Below are 19,538 nucleotides of genomic sequence, written 5' to 3'. Positions count from 1 at the left end.
TTTTGGTACATCTAGTTAAAGAAATTATTTGAAACAAAATCAGTACATACAAGCTCCTTATTTCTCTTCATGATTATTCATACTGTAAATGCTGCTCAGTACAGCTGCAAGTCACTTTTGACCATTTTACTAATTGCTTCTTTGGCCTGAATGTTTGTTTCCAAGCCTGCTTTTAACACCGCTATAACGTACCTGCTGTGTCTCTCTCAACCATTTAGAGAAACTTTTCTTCATCACACCACACCTTTGTCCCTTTTGTGTTGTCTGTTTTGATCTCTGATTGTTTTTTCTTTTGCCTTTCCATTTAATCCTGTCATCAGATGATCACACAATTCAAATAAAAACAATCAATTGCGCACCCCCGCACGCGTCTCTGCGAGAGCACGTTGTCCCGGACACGTGCTGGATTGCGCTCTTTCTTTAAGACCCGAGGGAGGGAAGGAAGAGCGGCTGCGGCGGGGGCGCCCAATCAATTACAATGTGCTTCTGTTACTGATCATATCATATATGTGCACAAACAGCAGTGAAATTAAAAAATACGGACTATAAAATAATTTTCGCCACTTGGGTTTGGCGCCCCCTTTGGCTGGCGCCCCTATGCGACCCATATGCTGCATGCCCACTTTTAGCGCCACTGCCCGAAACCTCACAGAAATTTGTCAGAGAGACTGTTTGTGTTCATGTAGTTGTTCAACTGGATGAAAATGTTTTAACTTACAGGTGGAAATGAGGATATTAGGCAGTCGGAGCGTAATTTCTGTGGACTTCCTACGAGCAGTCACTTATCACCTGCACACCCTGTGTGTCCATCATTTGCGTGTGGTTGGTGAAGAGCCAGTAGGCACACCTTACTATTGACTAGACAGCGGCGTGAAGACACAGTATGATAGCATTGCCATAAGTTCTTGTAACTCACATTATTTTTACAAATACATCCTGATACATTTACCACACGCACAACATTGGTGCATTCCATTTTCATGACCTCCCTTAAGGTGGAAGTACGAGCCTCAAGGGAAATGCAGGACTCACCTGCCCTCCGTTTAAGATGCAGCCACTCCTCTCTATGACCCCCCCCATGGGCCAGACAACCCAAACCCCTGCAGCACTCTGCATGTGACTAAGGCCTTACAAATAGGCCTGCAAATTTAACATGATGTTAATTAGAATCTGGATAGCCATGTGAATATGTTGCCTTGAAACTGATCTGTTACATAAGGGTAAGTAACACTAAATCCATGCAGTAATTTCCTGATAGAATCAGGTTTTATGCTTCACAATTTAGAGAATAAGCTTCATTGCTTTGTCACCAGAGTTTAGTATTTATATTTGGATAAACAACACTATGCATTTAAACTAAGAAAGGTTGCAGTGCTAATGCAATTGCTCTTTTCATTTCGGGACACAATATCGTATGCTGGAAGAAAAATTAAAACGCCATCATCACAAGAAAACTACTCTTAAATAAATTCTGTAATAAAAATCCCTGAAAGTTTTCATTTAACTTTTTTTTCCACTGCCTCATTGGAAACCACACACAGTCCAGAGACATTTGGAAAAAGCCCCACTTAGATTTCTGTGCCCTCCCAGAGCCAGATCAGGTCTTGCTGCTGCCAGACAAGCTGGTGTGGATGATGTGAGTCTGGCAGCTTGTCAAGAAATTGTGGAGAGATTCTACCCCATCATGCAGCAGAACCAGAGAAGCAGGTCTTTGTTACAACATAAGGACGCACTGTTCCATAAAATAGTAACCTCCTCTCCCACCCTCTCTCATCCTCCTTCTTTCGTTACCTATTAGCACCCAAGAAAACTCTTTAACCTTTCATATAATGCAATTAATTTTAAATTACCCTGGATGAGACTCATTTTCAGTAATTTGTTGGGTTCCCAACACTAATAGGTCTCTTGGAGTGGAAAAAAAAATGATGAAAAACAGGTTGTTGTTTCAACTCAGAGAGCTAAACATTATGAAATCATACCAGTCAGATTAGTACGGACAAACAGAAAGAAAGGATTGTTCATAAATGTTGGTAACCATTTCCACCCTTAAAAAGAAGCAGGTAGCGTCTACAGTTAGTCTCAGGGGCTGAAGTCAGGTGACGGAGTTAGGGACATGGTAAAAATGTTCCTCTCTATGCTCCACCCTGTTTATCTGTCACCCTCCTGTTGTATTTTCACTTTATCCGGAGACTGGCTCTTTCTCCGTGACTTTTTTCCATCCATGTTCTGCTTAATTTATTAAATTTTTAAGTTTCTGCTACCAAGCCAAGTCTCTTGCATATTGGGTCCTACACCACCAGTTCCTGACACTTATCTGTCTGCCATAGTTTCATTGGTGTTCAGCAAAGCGCTGTTTACTGAAAACATGACTTCAAGCTTTTAGACCTTCATCCTAGTTCTACATGCTGGTTCACCTCATGTCAGTGGAGTCAACGTTCAGTTGGGGTGCTAATATCAGTGGATGAGAAGCTCCATGCTCTGCTCCATTCTGATACATCCACTGGCAGACAAAAAGATCCATGTACGTCTTTGTTTTCCTCTTCTGAGCTGGACTCTGGATCAAAACTGTACGTCTGGATAGCGCCAATACTGCTCACTAGTTTTGTTACACTGGTAATGTTGTGAGGGACTGCAAGTTGGTGGGAAAGAGTGTAAACAAAGGGATGATAGGAAGTGTGGGAAGGCTTACACTGCTCCAACTGTCCCGCCTACAATTCAGAGGTGATGCAGAAACTAGGCCTGAGAAAAAAATATAGGTTTTTGATTTGGGGGAAAAAACATGATAATCATAAGTAAAAGACAAATGGGAGCGCTTTTACAAAAGAAATGATCATTGAAGGGGGACTTTGACTGCATGACAGATGTTAAATTGTTTATTTTTATGCAGTTTCTAAATTCATTGGATTATGCATACTGTTTACCCAAGTAAGGGTGATGTGTATGTCACCTTTTACAGAAGTGTATTTGTGTGATTTGCATGAAAACAGAAATCAAGTGAATCAAACGCCTCAGCACTTTTCCTGAGGTTCATATTTATTACCCCCGCAAAAAAAGCCTCAATTAACGTCGATGCTACGTGAAAACCTGTGTCAGCAAAACTTGTTTCCAGCATGCGGCTTCTCGTGTTTGGAGGTCGAGAGGCAGGAAAACACAAGTATCTCTGTGCTTACCCACTCAGAGAAGTCTTTCACGTCGGCTCTGAGCAGCATAATGTTCTCTGCACTCACAAAGAAAACCAATGAACGGAAAACTGGTCACTGCAAGCAATGGCAAGGAAGTACTTGTGGCACAGAGAAGTAAACGGGAAACTATTCCAAATCAACACAATCCCCAAATTAAATCAACCACCCATGTATTATCTATACCCCCTTCATCCCATGTGGGGTCATAGGGGTCAGTGCAGCCTAAATCGCAAAAACATTTCAGTTTAAAAAAAAAATCTAAATGTCAAGTTTATGTTTTGTAGACAGCTGAAGAAAATCACTTTGATTTCAAAGCCACATGAAATTCCGATTTCATGGATCATCCAGGTTATCTTAGGTTATACAGGTTCTTCAGACCAACTGGTCAGTCTATAAGACGTTTCACTGTGGATCCAAGTACGAACTGTAAATTGTACTTAAATTAATACCAAAAAGTTTAAATGATCAACCTATAAAGTCCTGTTACCTTGAAAAATTGCATATTGTTAGTAAGTGTATCTACAGGTAGATTGCCTGGAATACCAAGGAATCTTTCACTATTCAAGTCTGGTCTTCAACACAAATAGTTGTTGCTTTTTAGTATAGGTACTGCCTCTGTGTAATTATAAACACAAATATAAATATAGAAATGTGTGCACTTTAAATATAACAGATGATATGCCTTTCCCTCCTTAAAGAAAGCAGAAATGTACCTATACTTATCTAATGTACATCATCACACAACAGCTAATTGATATAAGCAACGTTAACTAAACCCAATGTTTCCATTTCATCTGTGGGGAGGTGCTGGAAAAGCACTGGCTCCCCAAACAAGACCAAAATTAGAGCAAATCAGCTGTTTTCTTTGAAGATGACAGAGTAGGTGCACGTCGGTGCACCGGCACACAGTCAGCATTTACAGCCCTGAATAGGGTTGGGTTGTAGACGAGTGGGAGACACGCCTTTCCTCGACCTCATTCCAACATTAGCATGTTTGATTTTGAACTGAATCCACACAAACAGCAGACACAGTGTGCACTGTATGCATGCTGAAACAGGCGTCCAAATACATTCAAATATGCTCAAAGAAATACAATCGTGACTTTTTTCTTTTTTGGAAAATTGTACTGCTTCAATCAGATTGTCTTCTTTTACAATCTGAGTCTGTTCAGTCCAGCTTCTACTAAAAATTTTACTGATTATAATTATATCACCTCAGATGTTAAATAAAAGCTTAATCTCAAAGGCCAGTAACTGTTAACCAGTCTTTAGTGTATTTTCCTATCAGAGGAGAGACAGTGAATATATTGGTAAAAGGATGCTGAGTCTAAAGCTGCCAGGTAAAGAGATCTAGAGGAAGACCAAAAAGAAGGTTTATAGATGCAGTGAACAAAGACATGGATACGGTAGCTGGTGTTAGAGTAGAGGATGCAGAAGACAGGGTTAGATAGAGGAAGCTGATTCGCTGTGGTGACCCCTGAAGGAAAAAGCCCAAAGGAAAGGAACTGCAAGAAGTGTATTTTCCTTCTAGATTTAAGTGTTTAACTAAAGGAAAAGCCGACTAAACTTCTTTTGATGAAGAAAAAAATTCAAAATATTACAAAGTAGATTTTAAATGGCTTGTTAAAGGGTTTGTATCTAAAATAAAGTCAATTAAGTTCATGTCTGACAAAAATAAAAAAAATGTATAAAATCTACTAAGGGAAACAAAAGTGAATGGATGTTATTTCTGATTATGTTTCACGACCGGTTGTGAAATCTTCTGACGTAAGATAAGCTGAAAACTCATCAAAAAGTGCAACAGTCCCTGTAGTTGCTCAGTCAGGATCTTGATTCTTTTTTTTTTTTTGGGGGGGGGGTTGTGCTCCTGATCGGACAGTCTGAGGTGTTTGGAGCAACTGGTAGAGGAGTTCCACATTTCACTCTCCCCCTCTGCGTCCCTCCCTCTTCTTCCAGCATCTAAATGGGAGGTAGGCACTGAATAGTGCCTCTTTCTGTTCCCCTGCACACAGTCAACCAGGACCCTTGGAGACGTTGGTCTTGGGAGCACATCGGCATTAACGGTACGTCCACAGCTCACCAACGAACACTTTGGCAAAGAACCGGTAGAATCTGTGAGGAGGTATAGAGATCTTTTTACACATCTTTATCCAGTGATTCAAGGATATGGTTATTGAGCTCTTTAGATGTCAAACAAAAGGAAACTTTTAGAAGTTTATCACTAAAAGAATTCAGTTTGTTACTTTCTTTTTCTGAAGACTTAGGGCATTTATTTGTTGGTTAATCAATGCGACTAAACACATTTTTTATTTTACAAAAGCTGTCGGATTTGACTCGATGCCCTTTTACATGTTACGACTTTTAAGCTCTATCTTTTCTCAAATACCATCTCAAAAAGGCAATTGTTTAGTTTTAAAATTAATTTCATGCAGGAAAGACAAAAATAGTCAGAGATTTAGGGGATTCTAAAAATGGATGAATGGAAAAAATGTATGTGTTTAAAGTGCTTAAAGACTTTAGAAATAAAAGTGCACTAAAGTCTAAAAAGTAAATGTCAATTGATCTAGACTAAACTGGAAAAGACAGAATGCAGGTCTACACTTTTTAAAACAAAGGAGGCCCCAGTTATACAGGAAAAATGCAGGGTTTCTTCTTCTGTCTTCTGTGGGGAAACACAGAAATGTTTCTTTTGTCTTTACACACTCTATGCAACACTTTTTAAAAACCTGCCTCAGTTTGGTCGTAGCACACAGTTTCACTGAAGGGAGATCGAAGCAAACTGGCGCTTGGTGGCATCCTGTTACTATGGTTACATCAGGGTGCACAAGCACATGCTGTGAATCGTAATTCTGAAAGTTGAAATGAACAGTTTGCAGACTTTCGCTGCTATTTTCATGATGACAGTTATTTTGGAAGATGTGCGCTCTTTTGGTACACATTTATGTGCTAAATAGACTCATGTGGCAGAAGTTTGATCCATTTTTACAAACCATCGTTTAATTGCATCCATGAATTCTTGTTTCAACAACCTGTGTGCTGTTTCACACACGGGCCTTACAGTATGTGTCATTAGGCGTGTATGTGCGCACGCAGCAGTATCAGACGTGCGTTCTCTCACATCCCCTCAGTGATCTATAAGACGGAGTCTGTTTCTTGTGTGCACACATATCAATGTCAGCTCTGTTCTGCTGTTGAGGGACTCAGTTAGCAGGGAGTGGGTGGAAGCAGAGGTGGTGGGGTGTGTGTTTGTGTGTGTGTGTTGGGGGAAGGGGTGTCGTTGGATGCCCGCCGTGTGTTTACCTTGGCAGGGTCACACCTCCCAGGGCCCTGCCCCTGTTCACTGATGGAACAGACCGAGCCCTTATTGCCCTCCACCTCAGCTGGGAGCAGAACATACCACAGCAGTGGACCTGGGGAGAAAACAGCCACCCCACTGGCTCAATGGGTTCTCTGTGGAGAGGCGGCTGATTGGCTTGCTCTGACCTGGAGAGATTAGGTCACAAATCCAAGTGCACGTCATTAAGTTCAAATGATGCATTTAAAAAGAGCAGAGTACTTCTTAGGGGACTGAAAAGCACGACCTAAATAACCAAGTATTTGGCTGGCTTAGCAAAATAACTAAAAGACTTGTATTGTGTTAATGCATCAAGATAAAGCTGAAAGTCAGAGACAAAATCAAGTTTTGTCATAAGGCAACATGAACTGAGTGTGAGAAAAATATGCAGAACTCTGCAAAATATGATTATTACTGGATTGATTTATTCATTTTGCATGACACAGTCTGGTATTTTGTACTTCCTGTCAAACTGGGCCGACATTCACTCTCAAGATAGATCGTAGACAGCAGGGCAAATATTGGTCTTGCTGTACTGGAAGTGCTAGATCCTTAAGGAACACCAGCAGCCCCCGCAAATGCATTCATCCATGTCATATTTTACCACAGAGATTGGAACAAGTGAATGTGGCTGCAAATAGTAGCCATGAATCTAAGAACAAGTTATTTTGTTTAACAGGGCTTAGTTTTTAATCTTTTGTCATTTTCTGTCAAGCCACCAAAATTCATTGTCAAATTGAGAAAAGGTGGTTGACAGAAGGTTAAGGTTCAGTGAGTTTTCCATTCTCAGGCCCGTCCTGCAGAAAAAAAGCAGGTTCAGTTAGAACTTGCATCAGTTTTATGTGCTGGATCTATGAACAATGAAAAAGTGTGATGCTGGAACTGATATAGATGTTCTGAAGGGAAAAAACAAAAAGAATTGTTTGTGAGAGCAGAATCAGCAGTACTGAATCACAGTTCAAATTGTGTTTAGACATGTGTGTTTGATTTTGTTAAGAATAAAAGTTTTTCATGGTACTAAAGGTTTTTTTCAATAACCGTACATCGATTTATGGCAGCAGGTTGGTTAAATGTCCATCACAATACAACATGTTCTGTTAGAAAATGTCAATTTATGATGGACCATAAAAATGTTTTTTCTTCTATTTGGGGGGGGGGGGGGGGGGGGCAGTTTGTATTTGACATACCTTCATAGAATTGAATTATTACCTGCTATCACACATGAAAAGCAAAAATATACCAGAAGATTCCTTTGGAATCCACTGCTTTGAGAAGTCAATGTGACCCCATTGTGTAGCTCGTTCCCAAATAGTTTAAAAGCTAGGAGCAGTCAGTTTTGTGATTCATACGTCTGCTTTCTCAATAGGTTTTGTGACTTGTATCGCCATATCTCTGGTATGAAAGCAACTATGAGTCATTGGCTCTTTACAAAGTAGCTTAACATGCTGCACCTCACACACCAGCTGCTCAGACTGTACACCTACACTCTCAAAACTTGGTACGTAGAGGTAAGGCAGAACAGAGTACTTATTTAGGGACCACAATCTTACAGAGTTCAGATATTCTCCATGTTTTAGTGCACTATATATGTACAATTTGTGTCAACAGTACCAAGACTGACTTACTTCACTGTTGACTATTGATCAGCAACTTTAAGCTTCCATCTGCTGCTGGAGCATCTCCTTAAAACACATCACTATTACAGCTGGCTCACACCGAACAAAATGTCATGTTTCATTCAATAAGAACCAAAACAAAGACCAGCAGAAGCAGAGAAATCCCACAAAAATTAACAGCTATAATAAACAGAAACAACTGGGATTATGGGAAAAGCTCATGAGTTTCAAAGAAATGAACAGTGAAGCTGCAGCTTTAAAACTAATGGAAATAAAGCAAGTAATGAATCAACCAGACTTTTTCCTTTCAGCCCAAACTAATTTTAGAGTTAAATAGTTCATGTGTGCAGAAGAACAAAAAGGACCTTTCATTGCTTTTCTGTGGTTAAATGGTTTCTAGAAACACTTGAAACACTCTTTTTCCCAACAAGTGTGATGAAAAACCAAACACTCTTTATACTCCAGATAATGCAAGACTTTACAAAAAGAGAGAAAAACATACAAGAAAGAAGAAACATTAAAAAAATATTACCAATCATGCTGCTGTTAAATTACTGTTTATTTCTTTGTACTTTTTATGTCTATTTTTCACGGAAAACGTTTGTCAAAGCTGGAAAGAATGTAAAAGAAAACGTGTTTAGAAACTTTGAATGAGTCTGTTTTGCAAAAAATAGAAGGTAATTCCAATTTTTTATTTTTGCCAGGTTGCCATGACTTCCCTGTTTCTGCTGTTTTTGTCCCTGCCCATCACCATGGCGATGTCAACTGTGAGCTATGATGGTAAGGATGCCTCTGTGGCAACTGTAAATGTAGGGAGCATTTATAAAAAACCTGCACATCCATTGAGTTTGCAAGAAAGTATGAACGAACAAGCGTATCCTTCTCTGTGAGTTACTGATGTGACACTAAGCCTGGATCCTGGAATTCAATGAAACAAATTCAATGAAACACATGTAAGATCATCTAAAAAGCTTCAGCCGACTTATTTTTGGCTGTATTTTCTTTAATATGGTACTTTTTTAAGTAAATGTAACTTGTTGCGTTTTTCTCATCATACAGAGTATATATAGAGATAATCAAGCTTAAAATAGTGTTTTTGATTATTTCTTTACTCAAATCGTTGTGAATCAGGAGTAGGCAAAAATGTAGTGTTGAATAAAGCTTGTAGTTGTGACAGTGTGAGGGGCTGTAAGCCAGCAGGAGAGTGAGTAAACAGATGGGTGACAGGAAATGGGGGTGGGCTTACTCTGCGCCAACTGTCCACAACTCAGAGGTGAATTTCTAATGAACTCCTGCAGCTCTGCAGAAACTGTGTTCATAATTAAAAGACCACTTTCACAAAAGACGTCTAAAAGATCTGAAGTTTATCTCATATCAAATTCGTAAAGTTAAGCTCTGGGATTTTTTTTTTTCTTTTTTTGAAGGCAAAGGGGAAAATCTAATATTTGCATTTTTAGCAAAACTTGGTATTTTACATTACTTCAACAAAAGTGCAGACTTTAATAATTAGTAAGTGTATAATAGAAACCCACTTGCATTCATAAAACCAAAGGATTTCAGCTTGTCTGTCTGCTCTGCTGCTGGACAGGAAAAACAAGGGAAAAGCATTGATTTCTTTTTTTACTTAATATTTTCTGTTTTTAAATGTTTTTAGACACTAAAGCTTTTAATTTTTTACATGAAGGCAGGCAGGTTTCACAGCACCATATGTTATATTCTAATGGATTAATGGGAAAACACATTTTGTTTATGTTTTGGCAGAGATGGATGGCAAATTACACGTAAGCATCCCTGTAGAGACGCCTCTTCGCCCCCTGCTGGGTGGCAAAGTCATGGTGCCATGCTACTTCCAAGACAACACTGTCAACGACCCAGGAGCCCCCACCATCAGCCCACTCTCCCACCACATCAAATGGACCTTTGTCACTAAGGAACCCAGGAAAATGATCACCATCCTTCTAGCATCAGAAGGGAAAGTTAATGTGAAGCCAGAGTATGAAGACAGAGTGACAATGGTCAACTACCCCATGGTCCCCACAGATGCCTCCATAGAGCTGACAGAGCTTAGATCCAAAGACTCTGGAACCTACCACTGTGAGGTGATGCAAGGCATGGAGGACAGCTACAGCTCTGTGGACATCCTGGTTCAGGGTATGCCAACAATATTCATAGTTTTTTTTAGGACTTAAAGTATCACACACATTGTCAAATTTATTGTCAAATTTACTCAAACTGCAGACATAAAAGTACCAGAATCCCTTTTTTGTGTCTCTTGAAACCAACTTCCAACTTTTCCATCCTCTCATTTTGTAAATCGTACAGGTGTTGTGTTCCACTACCGTGCCATTACCAGTCGCTACACCTTGACGTTTGAGAAAGCCAAAGCCGCTTGTATTCAAAACAGTGCTGTCATCGCTACACCCGCACAGCTGCAGGCTGCTTTTGATGACGGATTCCAGCAGTGTGATGCCGGATGGCTGTCCGACCAAACAGTCAGGTCTGATAGTATTCTCTTATATCCTCACTAAAATGAAGACTAAGCTAAGAAAAGAGGCATGAAAGAGGAATTGAACAATTAAAGACAGTTCTCAAAAAAGCAAAGTTGATCTAATGAAGACAGATTGAAGGTTTTTGATATTCTAAATGCAATTCAGGTCAGGAAAAGAAATCACTATCTCGAATGTATACTGTCATTTCCAGGTACCCCATCCATGAGCCTCGCTGGCGTTGCTTTGGAGATAAGGAAAGCTTTCCTGGTGTAAGAACCTATGGTTTGAGAAATGTAAATGAGACCTACGATGTGTACTGTTTTGCTGAGAAGTTAACAGGTACTGTGCACTCTCCTGAGAATCAATGTTTTAAGATAATAAATACTTGGTTTGATGTTGTTATGCTTCATCCTCTTCTCGAACCTGTTTCCTCTCAGGTAAAGTCTTCTACTCAACATCAGTTGAAAAGTTTTCCTTCTATGAAGCACAAGATCAGTGTACCAAGCTCGGTGCCAGGCTAGCCACCACTGGAGAGCTTTACCTTGCCTGGAAGGATGGTATGGATGTCTGTAGCGCTGGTTGGCTGGGAGACAGAAGCGTCCGATATCCAATAAATGTTGCTCGACCTCTGTGTGGAGGGGGACTGGTGGGAGTCAGAACTGTCTACTTGTTTCCCAACCAGACTGGATACCCTTATCCAGACTACCGCTATGATGCCATTTGCTTCGGAAGTGAGTTTTTTATTTTTAATTGAAAGTAGCTTCAGATTTTAAAATATGCCCTCAAAATCCATCCTAGCTTTTTCCTTCTCAGCTGAAGATTTAATGCTGACGACACCTCCCCCGGGGATCTTTGGACTGACAGGTGATCCATCTCCGTCATCTGGGACTCATGAAATGAAGACAGGAGGTGTGGACATATTGCCCATTCAACCTAGTCCAACTGATAAAAAAAGTGAGTTTGGGATTTCAATCAAGCACATTTCTTCCACGGGTGAGCCAAAGAAGCCTTGAGCTTTTCTAAACTCTTCATATCTCTAATAGAAATGAAGCTCACAAACGCACATAAACACTAAAAAGAAACTTTCAGGGGATGATACTTTAGGATAGTAGTTCGCTATGCATTTCAAGGTATGCTTGGAGGTAATGTTGCAGTGTGTGCTCCCATGTATGACTTTACAAAATCTCCATGTCTTTTACCATGAGGAATCCTAATGAAAGCATGTTTTCATGGTTTTCTTTGTACATTTTATGTTTGTTTGTTTTTTGGCAAAAGGAAACTAGAACACAGCACTCCTATGCAAGCTACACCAAATTTAAAAGCTAAAATGAACTGTTGAGTGAGACAGAAGAACATCAATGTCAACACCAGTTCAAGTGACATGGTTGTATTGTTTTCCTTATCCTTTTCTTGTTCCAGGTGTGGTGTTTCATTACCGACCCATCACAGGCCGGTACACTCTGACCTTTATGGAGGCTCAGCAAGCTTGCAGGAATATTGGGGCAGTCATCGCCAGCCCCCAGCAGCTACAGGAGGCTTATGAAAATGGACTAGACCAATGTGATGCCGGTTGGGTGAAAGACCAAACCGTTCGGTGGGGACCAGTTCACTGACTTACCCTTTTTTAAGTGTTTATTGTTTAACTCTGTTTATCAAGCGTATCATATTTAGGTCCTTACAGGCTAGAAATATAAACCCACCAAATGTTTGTTTCTAGGTATCCAGTGGTGACACCAAGAAAACATTGTTATGGAAACCTGTACACACGCCCAGGAGTAAGATCTTACGGCTTCAGATCAGCAACAGAACGCTACGATGTATATTGTTATGTGGGGGGTTTGAATGGTAAGCACTATGACATTCTGAGTGGATCACTGCACAAAACACTAAACAACTGTATCATGCCAAAGCTCTGTGTTTTTTCATTTAACCATTGTTGTCTTCCAGGCGAGGTGTTCTTTGCCAGTGACTACGACAGCTTCTCCTACGAGGAGGCTGTGCAGCACTGCCAGAGCCTGAACTCCACCTTGGCCACCCCTGGTCAGCTCTATGCTGCCTGGAAACAAGGATTTGACAAGTGCAACCCAGGTTGGCTGATGGACCGCAGTGTCCGCTTCCCCATCACGATTCCCAAGTCGCAGTGTGGGGGTGGGCTGGTTGGTGTCCACACCATCCATGCATTTCCCAATCAGACGGGCTTCCCAGATGAGCACTCACGCTATGACGCCTACTGTTTCACAGGTAGGAATAGGTTGGGTGTGGTCTACTGAAAAAAGGCCTAAGCTTGGATCAGATGAACAAATACAGAAACTGAGATCCACTTGCTGAGATAGCTGAATTTAATACCTTATCCTCCTCTTCAAACACATTTCAAACATTTTTCTCTGGGATTGTCTGAAAGGTCAACAGATTGGCTTAGTACACTCAGTCTTTATCAACGACTTTCCTGATAATGCAAATTACAAGCCTAAGTGACTCATTGAAATAAAAAAGTCTTTTTACTTTTAGTTCAGAATGTCCTGAACCTAGATTGCATGTGCGCATTACCTGCAGTCATAACTTCTCTTTTTACTCTTTAATCTAAAATATTTATTTTATAATCTAACCTCCCAAATAGGCCGTGATGTGTAGCAATGTGTGACAACACTTTTGAGTTCACTTATTACGCACAAAGCAGGTATAGGGCTCTGTGATGAGCACCTGTGTAGTTCAAAGAGATGAAGGCCTTAAGGCACAGACAGAAAATCCTTAGTAGTGTTACCAGACCCTCCTTCTGGGTTTAAAGAATAGGTCAGCAGAAATCAAAATACTACGCAAAACATGTAGAGATTATACAGTCTCTTTTTTTATTTAGCTCTTGAGGGTTGTGTATAAAAGCAAAGGAAACTGTACAAAGTTATATAGTGTCCTCTGGCAATTTAAACTTACTATGCAAGCAAGTACCCTCATCGTTGGAAAAAAAACAGATCATCTTGAAGCTTACTATAGACTCAGCTGGAACATCAGTCAGTTTCTCTCCAACTGGACTTTGGACTCTAGAACTACACATAAACATTTGTCTCAAAGTTTTCAAAACAGAATCAAACACAACGTTCAAAAGTCAAACCTCCTAAACCACAGTTTGATTCACAACAAAAATGTATCTAAGCATGTTCTGTTTGTGTCTTCCAGCTAAAATTCCTGTTCTTCTTCAAAATGAAACCAGCGTAAATCGCACATTGATTGGTGATGTCATTAACAAGACTGTTATCTACAACCAGTTTGCCTTTACTGGTAAGATGGATGCATGAAACCACTGAAGCGCACAAATCACTGCCATTTATTTTTCAGCATTTCTGTGGATTTATTTAAGTGCTCTTTTTTTTAAGAAAGATATTAGTTTTTAAAAAAGTACCAGATGTTTTATTTAAATTAAAAAAAATCTACATAGTATATCAAAGCCTTTAATAAGACTATTAAAATAATGTTTGATTTTTTTATCTTTGAATTTGTCTTAACATTTCAGAAGCTCCAACATCTGAGCCCTCATTCACCAATGATACTGTTGGGGAGTCTGGCTCTACCAGCACCAGTGGGGAGGATTCTGGGACAGGACACAACATTAGCTTCAGTGGTCACACGAGTGGTGATTCTGGAGACCAGTCTTCCTCCGGAGGTCCACAAGAAGCGGAAGGAGGAAGTACTGTCAGCTTCGTGCCCGGAGTTTCGGGTAGTGGTTCTGCTTCTGGATCTGGGATTGACAGCTCTTCTGGTTCATCAGGATCAGTCTTCACCAGTGGAACTGGATCTGGAATTGGAACTGGATTTGGTAGTGGAAGTGGATCTAAAATTGGGACTGGATTTGGTAGTGGGAGTGGAAGTGGATCTCGAATTGGGAGTGGGTTTGGTAGTGGAAGTGGAAGCGGAAGTGGGAGTGGGGGCTTTAGTGGAAGTGGGGGTTTTAGTGGCAGTGGAGATTCACAGATCTTCTTTGTGGATGAAGAGATGGTGGAGGTAACAAAAACCCCAAAGCCCACTGAGAAAGAACTAGGCAAGGGAGGAATTGATTTCAGCGGAGGCTATTTTGGTACAAGCGGGTCTGGGTCAGGAGAATCATCATCCTCTGGATCAGGAGATGTGTCTGCGTCAGGTTCTGGAGATAGCATTTTCTTTATCGACCACAATGGCATTGATCTTACATCACATCAGTCTAAAGAGCAGGAAGCATCAGGAATTGATACTTCTGGATCAGGGTTCTTTAGTGGCTCCCCTAGAAGTTTCCCATCAGGCACATCAAGCAGTGGCTCTGCTTCTGGACAGTCTCCTGAACCGTATCCTGATATCATCTATCTAACCGATGATGTATTGAAAGTGGCTGCAACACCAAGGGCACACCAGGAGCATACTTCAGGTAGGGTGGAGGTGAGCGGCGAAGGTAGTGGGTCAGCCATTAGCCATGAAGTTAGAGGAACTTTGGATATATCAGGTAGTGGAGTCACTCCTGAAAAGCCTGCTGATACATCAACATACACAGAGTTTAGCTCAACTGTTGATCCATCTGGATCAGATGTGCTCAGTGAGGCGGAACACACAGAACCACCAGCTTATGCAGTGACTCCAGAAGTCGCTTACACAAGTCCTACCACCAAACCTTCCGTGTTATTGGCAACTCCTGCTGTCATGAAGATGCCAGACTTGATCGCAGGTGAATTCTCTGGCTTTTCATTGGTGCTCTTGTCAGACGTGGAATAAGAGTTTCCTTAATAGAGCTTTTTCATCTGTGACTGTGTGCAGGTGTCCAGGACTGTCCCGAAGAATGGGTGGAGTTTGGGGGCAGCTGTTACCTCCGGGTGGAGGATCGAAAGACTTGGTCGGATGCAGAGCAACACTGTCAGGAGCACAACAGTCACCTGGTCAGCATCAGCTCACAGGAAGAGCAGCACTTTATCAACGGTAGGTCACCTTTAGATCTAATGTCACCTTACAGATGTCTGCGTATAAGATAATCATGGTCTCAATAGCATTTGGGTCTTAAAGATCAACTATAATGAAAATTGTGTTTTTGTTGTTTTTAACACGCTCTTGTGGAATTTTTCTGGTGATGGGGAACATATATATAAAGAAAATTAAGATTAAAATGCATTTCTGGGTATTTCTTTATTCAAATCGTTAATAATCAAAAGCAAATGAAAACAGTTCTTTGAAAAAGATTGTATTTGTGATGTAGAAAATACGCTGGGTGAAACAGAAGTTCTCTGCTCCGCTTAAACAGAGAGCTCTCACCAACAGGGAGGTGGGGGCAGGGTTGCTCTGCACCAATGGTCCCACCCCCACCTCAGAGGTGAATTTTAAAAAAATCTGCCCACTCTGCAAAAATTGTGTCCAAGGAAACGACTCAGGTTTTGTTTGTTTTTTGCTAAAAACATATTATTCGTTACTAAAGGACCAATGGGAACACTTTGAAAATAGACCAAAAAATGATCGGAGTGGACCTTTAAATAAAATGTCTATTGTCGGTTGCATTCATGGGTAAAAGACAAATTATTTTTCTTTCCAGCCAACAGCAAAGATTACCATTGGATTGGACTAAATGATAAAGATGTGCAGAATGATTTCCGCTGGACAGATGGGAGCCCTCGGGTGAGCTTCACCTTGATTTTTGAATGTTTTCTAGATGTACTTTTCTTTGGAATGATAACAACTTCTTTCAATTCTTTTACCAGACTTATGAGAACTGGAGGCCGAACCAGCCAGACAACTACTTTGGTTCTGGGGAGGACTGTGTCGTGGCGATTGGACACGACGATGGGCAGTGGAATGATGTGCCCTGCAATTACCACCTTCCTTTCACCTGCAAGGCTGAACACATCCAGCACACAGGTCTGGAGTATGTTTTATGTTCAAAACACAGTCCATGAGGTCATGCAAACAGAAATTTATACATTTTTCAAACAAAGTTTCCATAAACTTCTATTCGCAACAGGTCAATTAACTGGTTTCTCAACAGGGTAAAATCTCATACCATTTTAACACATTTTGATTATAGTTCCCTTTTACTCCAGCTGTAGTTTTCATTTTATAATGCCTTCAAATCTTTTAGGTCTCATCATTAATTTTTTTTTTTTTCAAAGAAACGTTAAACACCAGTGGTCATTGTGGGAAAAGCTATTAGTGGACATGTGCAGGGAGATGGACTCTTGAAATGGCATACGGCAAAGTTGCTGTGTAAAAAACATGTGATCAGATTTGGTCAAGTGATGTCGGGTGTTACCAGATTTAAGGTGTCCCAATGCATGTCTCTACACGAGCAAAATGCATGTAAACAATGCGATAAATTACTTTTACCAATTTTAAATGTATTTTATTATCGTTTGATAGCTGATGAAATAAAATGTGTTGATTTCTCCGTTTTTCCCCTCACTTCTTAGTTATGTGTGGAGCTCCTCCTGCAGTGGAACATGCAAGTCTGATTGGAGCCAGCAAAGAAAGTTACCCGGTCAACTCTACAGTCCGCTACCAGTGTGACGCTGGTTACGGGCAGCGCCACCTACCCTTCATACGCTGCATGCCGAGTGGGCAGTGGGAAGAGCCACAAGTGGAGTGTACGGAAGGTGAGCAGACACAGTTTTGGTTCATTCCGACCCCCTTTTTTACTATCCTACCATACAAAACAGCCAGTTACCACACTGTTAGGTCAGTCAGAGGTAGCTTGAAAAATACAAACTCAGACAAACAACAACTTTTTAATTCATTAGATTTTATTATGATTTACTTTGTTATTTTAAAAATGAACAAAGAAAGCAACATGGCCAATGTGAGCGCAAAGTAATCTGCTCTTAGTCATCTGTGGTTTTATTGTCTACTGCTACAATTAGGGTTGTGTATCTTTCCCTTTCACATGACTGGATATGCATCTGGATACACAGTCTACAAATAGATACATAAAATATTCAACTAACTTTGTGGTGTATGATACACTCCAATTGTTTTACCTAAATAGATACAATTTAGATATGTATCATTATATATTTTGTATTCAAAACTATAAATCAAAATGCCTTTTAACAGACAAACTATTATTTGGCATTTTTTCCATGTCCTCAGAATGTAACCAGTATGCATATCTTCTTTGTTCAGATGTCAATGGTAGATTACATAAAAGGTCCCTGAAGAGAAGAAGTAAAGGCGTCAGCAGCCAATAGGAGCTGAGGAAGCTGCTCTGAGCAGGACTGAAAGGACAAAAAGCAGAGAGTCACAAACGAGACGTCTTGCAAAGAAGAATGGACACTAATGCAAATGTCCCATCAAAAGATACCATGCCTTCTTTAATGACACTGCCGTGTCAGATGTTGAATAAAAAATGAGAGCATTGTGCCAAAATCTCACCCCTCGCCTCCTGCTTTTGGGCCATCAACTAAGGTAAATGACAATACTTTTAAATATATTCAGCAGTGCATTAATTTTATGGATGGACATTTAGAAAGTTTATACTTTAACAAAAAAGACTGGTTGTGATTTAATTTATTTTAGTTTCAATTTATTTCAGTGCTAGAATACAGGCATATAAAAGCATTCAGGATTTTCTAAACAGTTAAATGGAGAGAAATCTAGTCCATATTTTCTATATTATACGACAATTTTACACATCTACACTTCACAGCAATTGCTTTTTGTAAGAGGAAGAAACAATCTAAAAATTCATTTACAGTTTATGTTTTCTTTAAAGGACATGAAGCTGTTCCTCACTATTATTAATAAATACATCTATAGTTTTTTTAGATGTGTGTGATTTTTAAAGAAAATTTCGAGGCTTGCAAAATACTGCCTCACCTTCATCCTCAAACAAAACACACTTCATAAATATTTATTGTTTTCACAATCTCACATTTAGTATTCTAATGTAAAAGAATTGAGGATCAAATAATTGTTCATTTCTATTTTAAGTTGAATAGAAATCCATGTTTAAGGTACAACTTCAGTGCACCCACCTTGAATTTAAAATAATCAGCACTCATGCACTTTGAAGTAATTTTTGTCATCTTGGCTGGAATCTTAAATCAAGTGCACCTTTAACAGGAAAAAAAAAGAGCAACAAAAAGTATTTTTTTCTGTAGTAACGGACACCTAACAAATTGACAAGGGGTTACGCTAATGAACATCACCTTCTGATGGTGCAGACGCTGCACATCCACTTAGGGGCCGCTCCCTAAAATCAATGTAGTTTTGTGAACTGTGTCAGCACTGAAGTTACAATCAGTGTTTGCTCTCTACTGTGCTTTTTTTCCTTGTAAATATTCTTACTAAAATTCTCTGAACAGCAGGATCTGTGTGAAACCTCTTTAGAGCAAACCATTGAAACTTGTTGATTTACTCGTCCTTTACATGTGTGTTGATTCATTTGGAGCCAAGTGTACAAAATCAAAAACAGAGCATTTGAAGACCTTTGATCGCAGGCTTAGACACTTTGGTGGAGAATGAAGAAAGGAAATCAGAGAAAATCAAACATGTGGATGAGCTGAACCAGAAGTGCTGACAGTGTCTTTTAAAATTCAAGATTTACTTACACTCTGAGAGCAAAACGATATTTAAGTCTATGTCTGATTATTCCAAACACTGATTTTTGTGATGCTGAGCAGAAACATTGGGTATTTGATGCTAGTCTACTTGGATCCAGCTTGTGCAGGATTTTGTGAACCTCCGAGGTGTGAAGAATAAAAGAGGAAAACTGGTGGCTTTGTGTTACTGCTTGTGTTTCATTGATTGATTTAAAAATATAAATTGTGTTACCAATAAATCGCCGTACAGACAGACATTACTTCTGTTGTGAATTCAGATCATGAATCCTGATGTGAGAAATCCATCTTACTGAGCTGCACCAAATAAAATCTGGAACCATTCGTGTCTGTGAATTCTATGTCCTCACTGCTACTCCTTTTCT

At 40.0% G+C, this 19,538-nt stretch overlaps 1 protein-coding gene across 6 annotated transcripts; it reads left to right on the top strand.

Annotated features, from left to right (window-relative positions):
* Positions 1 to 5,032: 5,032 nt before the first annotated feature.
* On the top strand, positions 5,033 to 19,497 carry acanb (aggrecan b). 6 transcript variants are annotated; one of them, XM_078948417.1, is made up of 17 exons: positions 5,033 to 5,245; positions 8,837 to 8,912; positions 9,894 to 10,283; positions 10,455 to 10,629; positions 10,833 to 10,960; positions 11,059 to 11,352; positions 11,435 to 11,575; positions 12,041 to 12,215; positions 12,339 to 12,466; positions 12,569 to 12,862; positions 13,793 to 13,894; positions 14,127 to 15,305; positions 15,395 to 15,553; positions 16,158 to 16,240; positions 16,324 to 16,480; positions 17,029 to 17,211; positions 17,738 to 19,497. In XM_078948417.1, the coding sequence occupies exons 2-17, from the start codon at positions 8,843 to 8,845 to the stop codon at positions 17,800 to 17,802; spliced, it is 3,723 nt and encodes a 1,240-aa protein (XP_078804543.1). In that variant the 5' UTR covers positions 5,033 to 5,245; positions 8,837 to 8,842; the 3' UTR covers positions 17,803 to 19,497. The 6 variants fall into 6 exon arrangements, with proteins under 6 accessions (XP_078804543.1, XP_078804542.1, XP_078804541.1 ...); XM_078948416.1 differs by having other exon boundaries at positions 5,082 to 5,245; positions 11,420 to 11,575; XM_078948415.1 differs by having other exon boundaries at positions 5,107 to 5,245; positions 11,435 to 11,614.
* Positions 19,498 to 19,538: the final 41 nt, after the last annotated feature.

Source organism: Oryzias latipes, chromosome 6 (genome assembly GCF_053564925.1).
Source record: "Oryzias latipes strain Hd-rR chromosome 6, Olatipes_Hd-rR_3.1".
NCBI classification, from domain to species: domain Eukaryota; kingdom Metazoa; phylum Chordata; class Actinopteri; order Beloniformes; family Adrianichthyidae; genus Oryzias; species Oryzias latipes.
The sequence above is the reverse complement of the archived record's forward strand: the minus strand, read 5'-3'. Positions and strand labels throughout refer to the sequence as shown.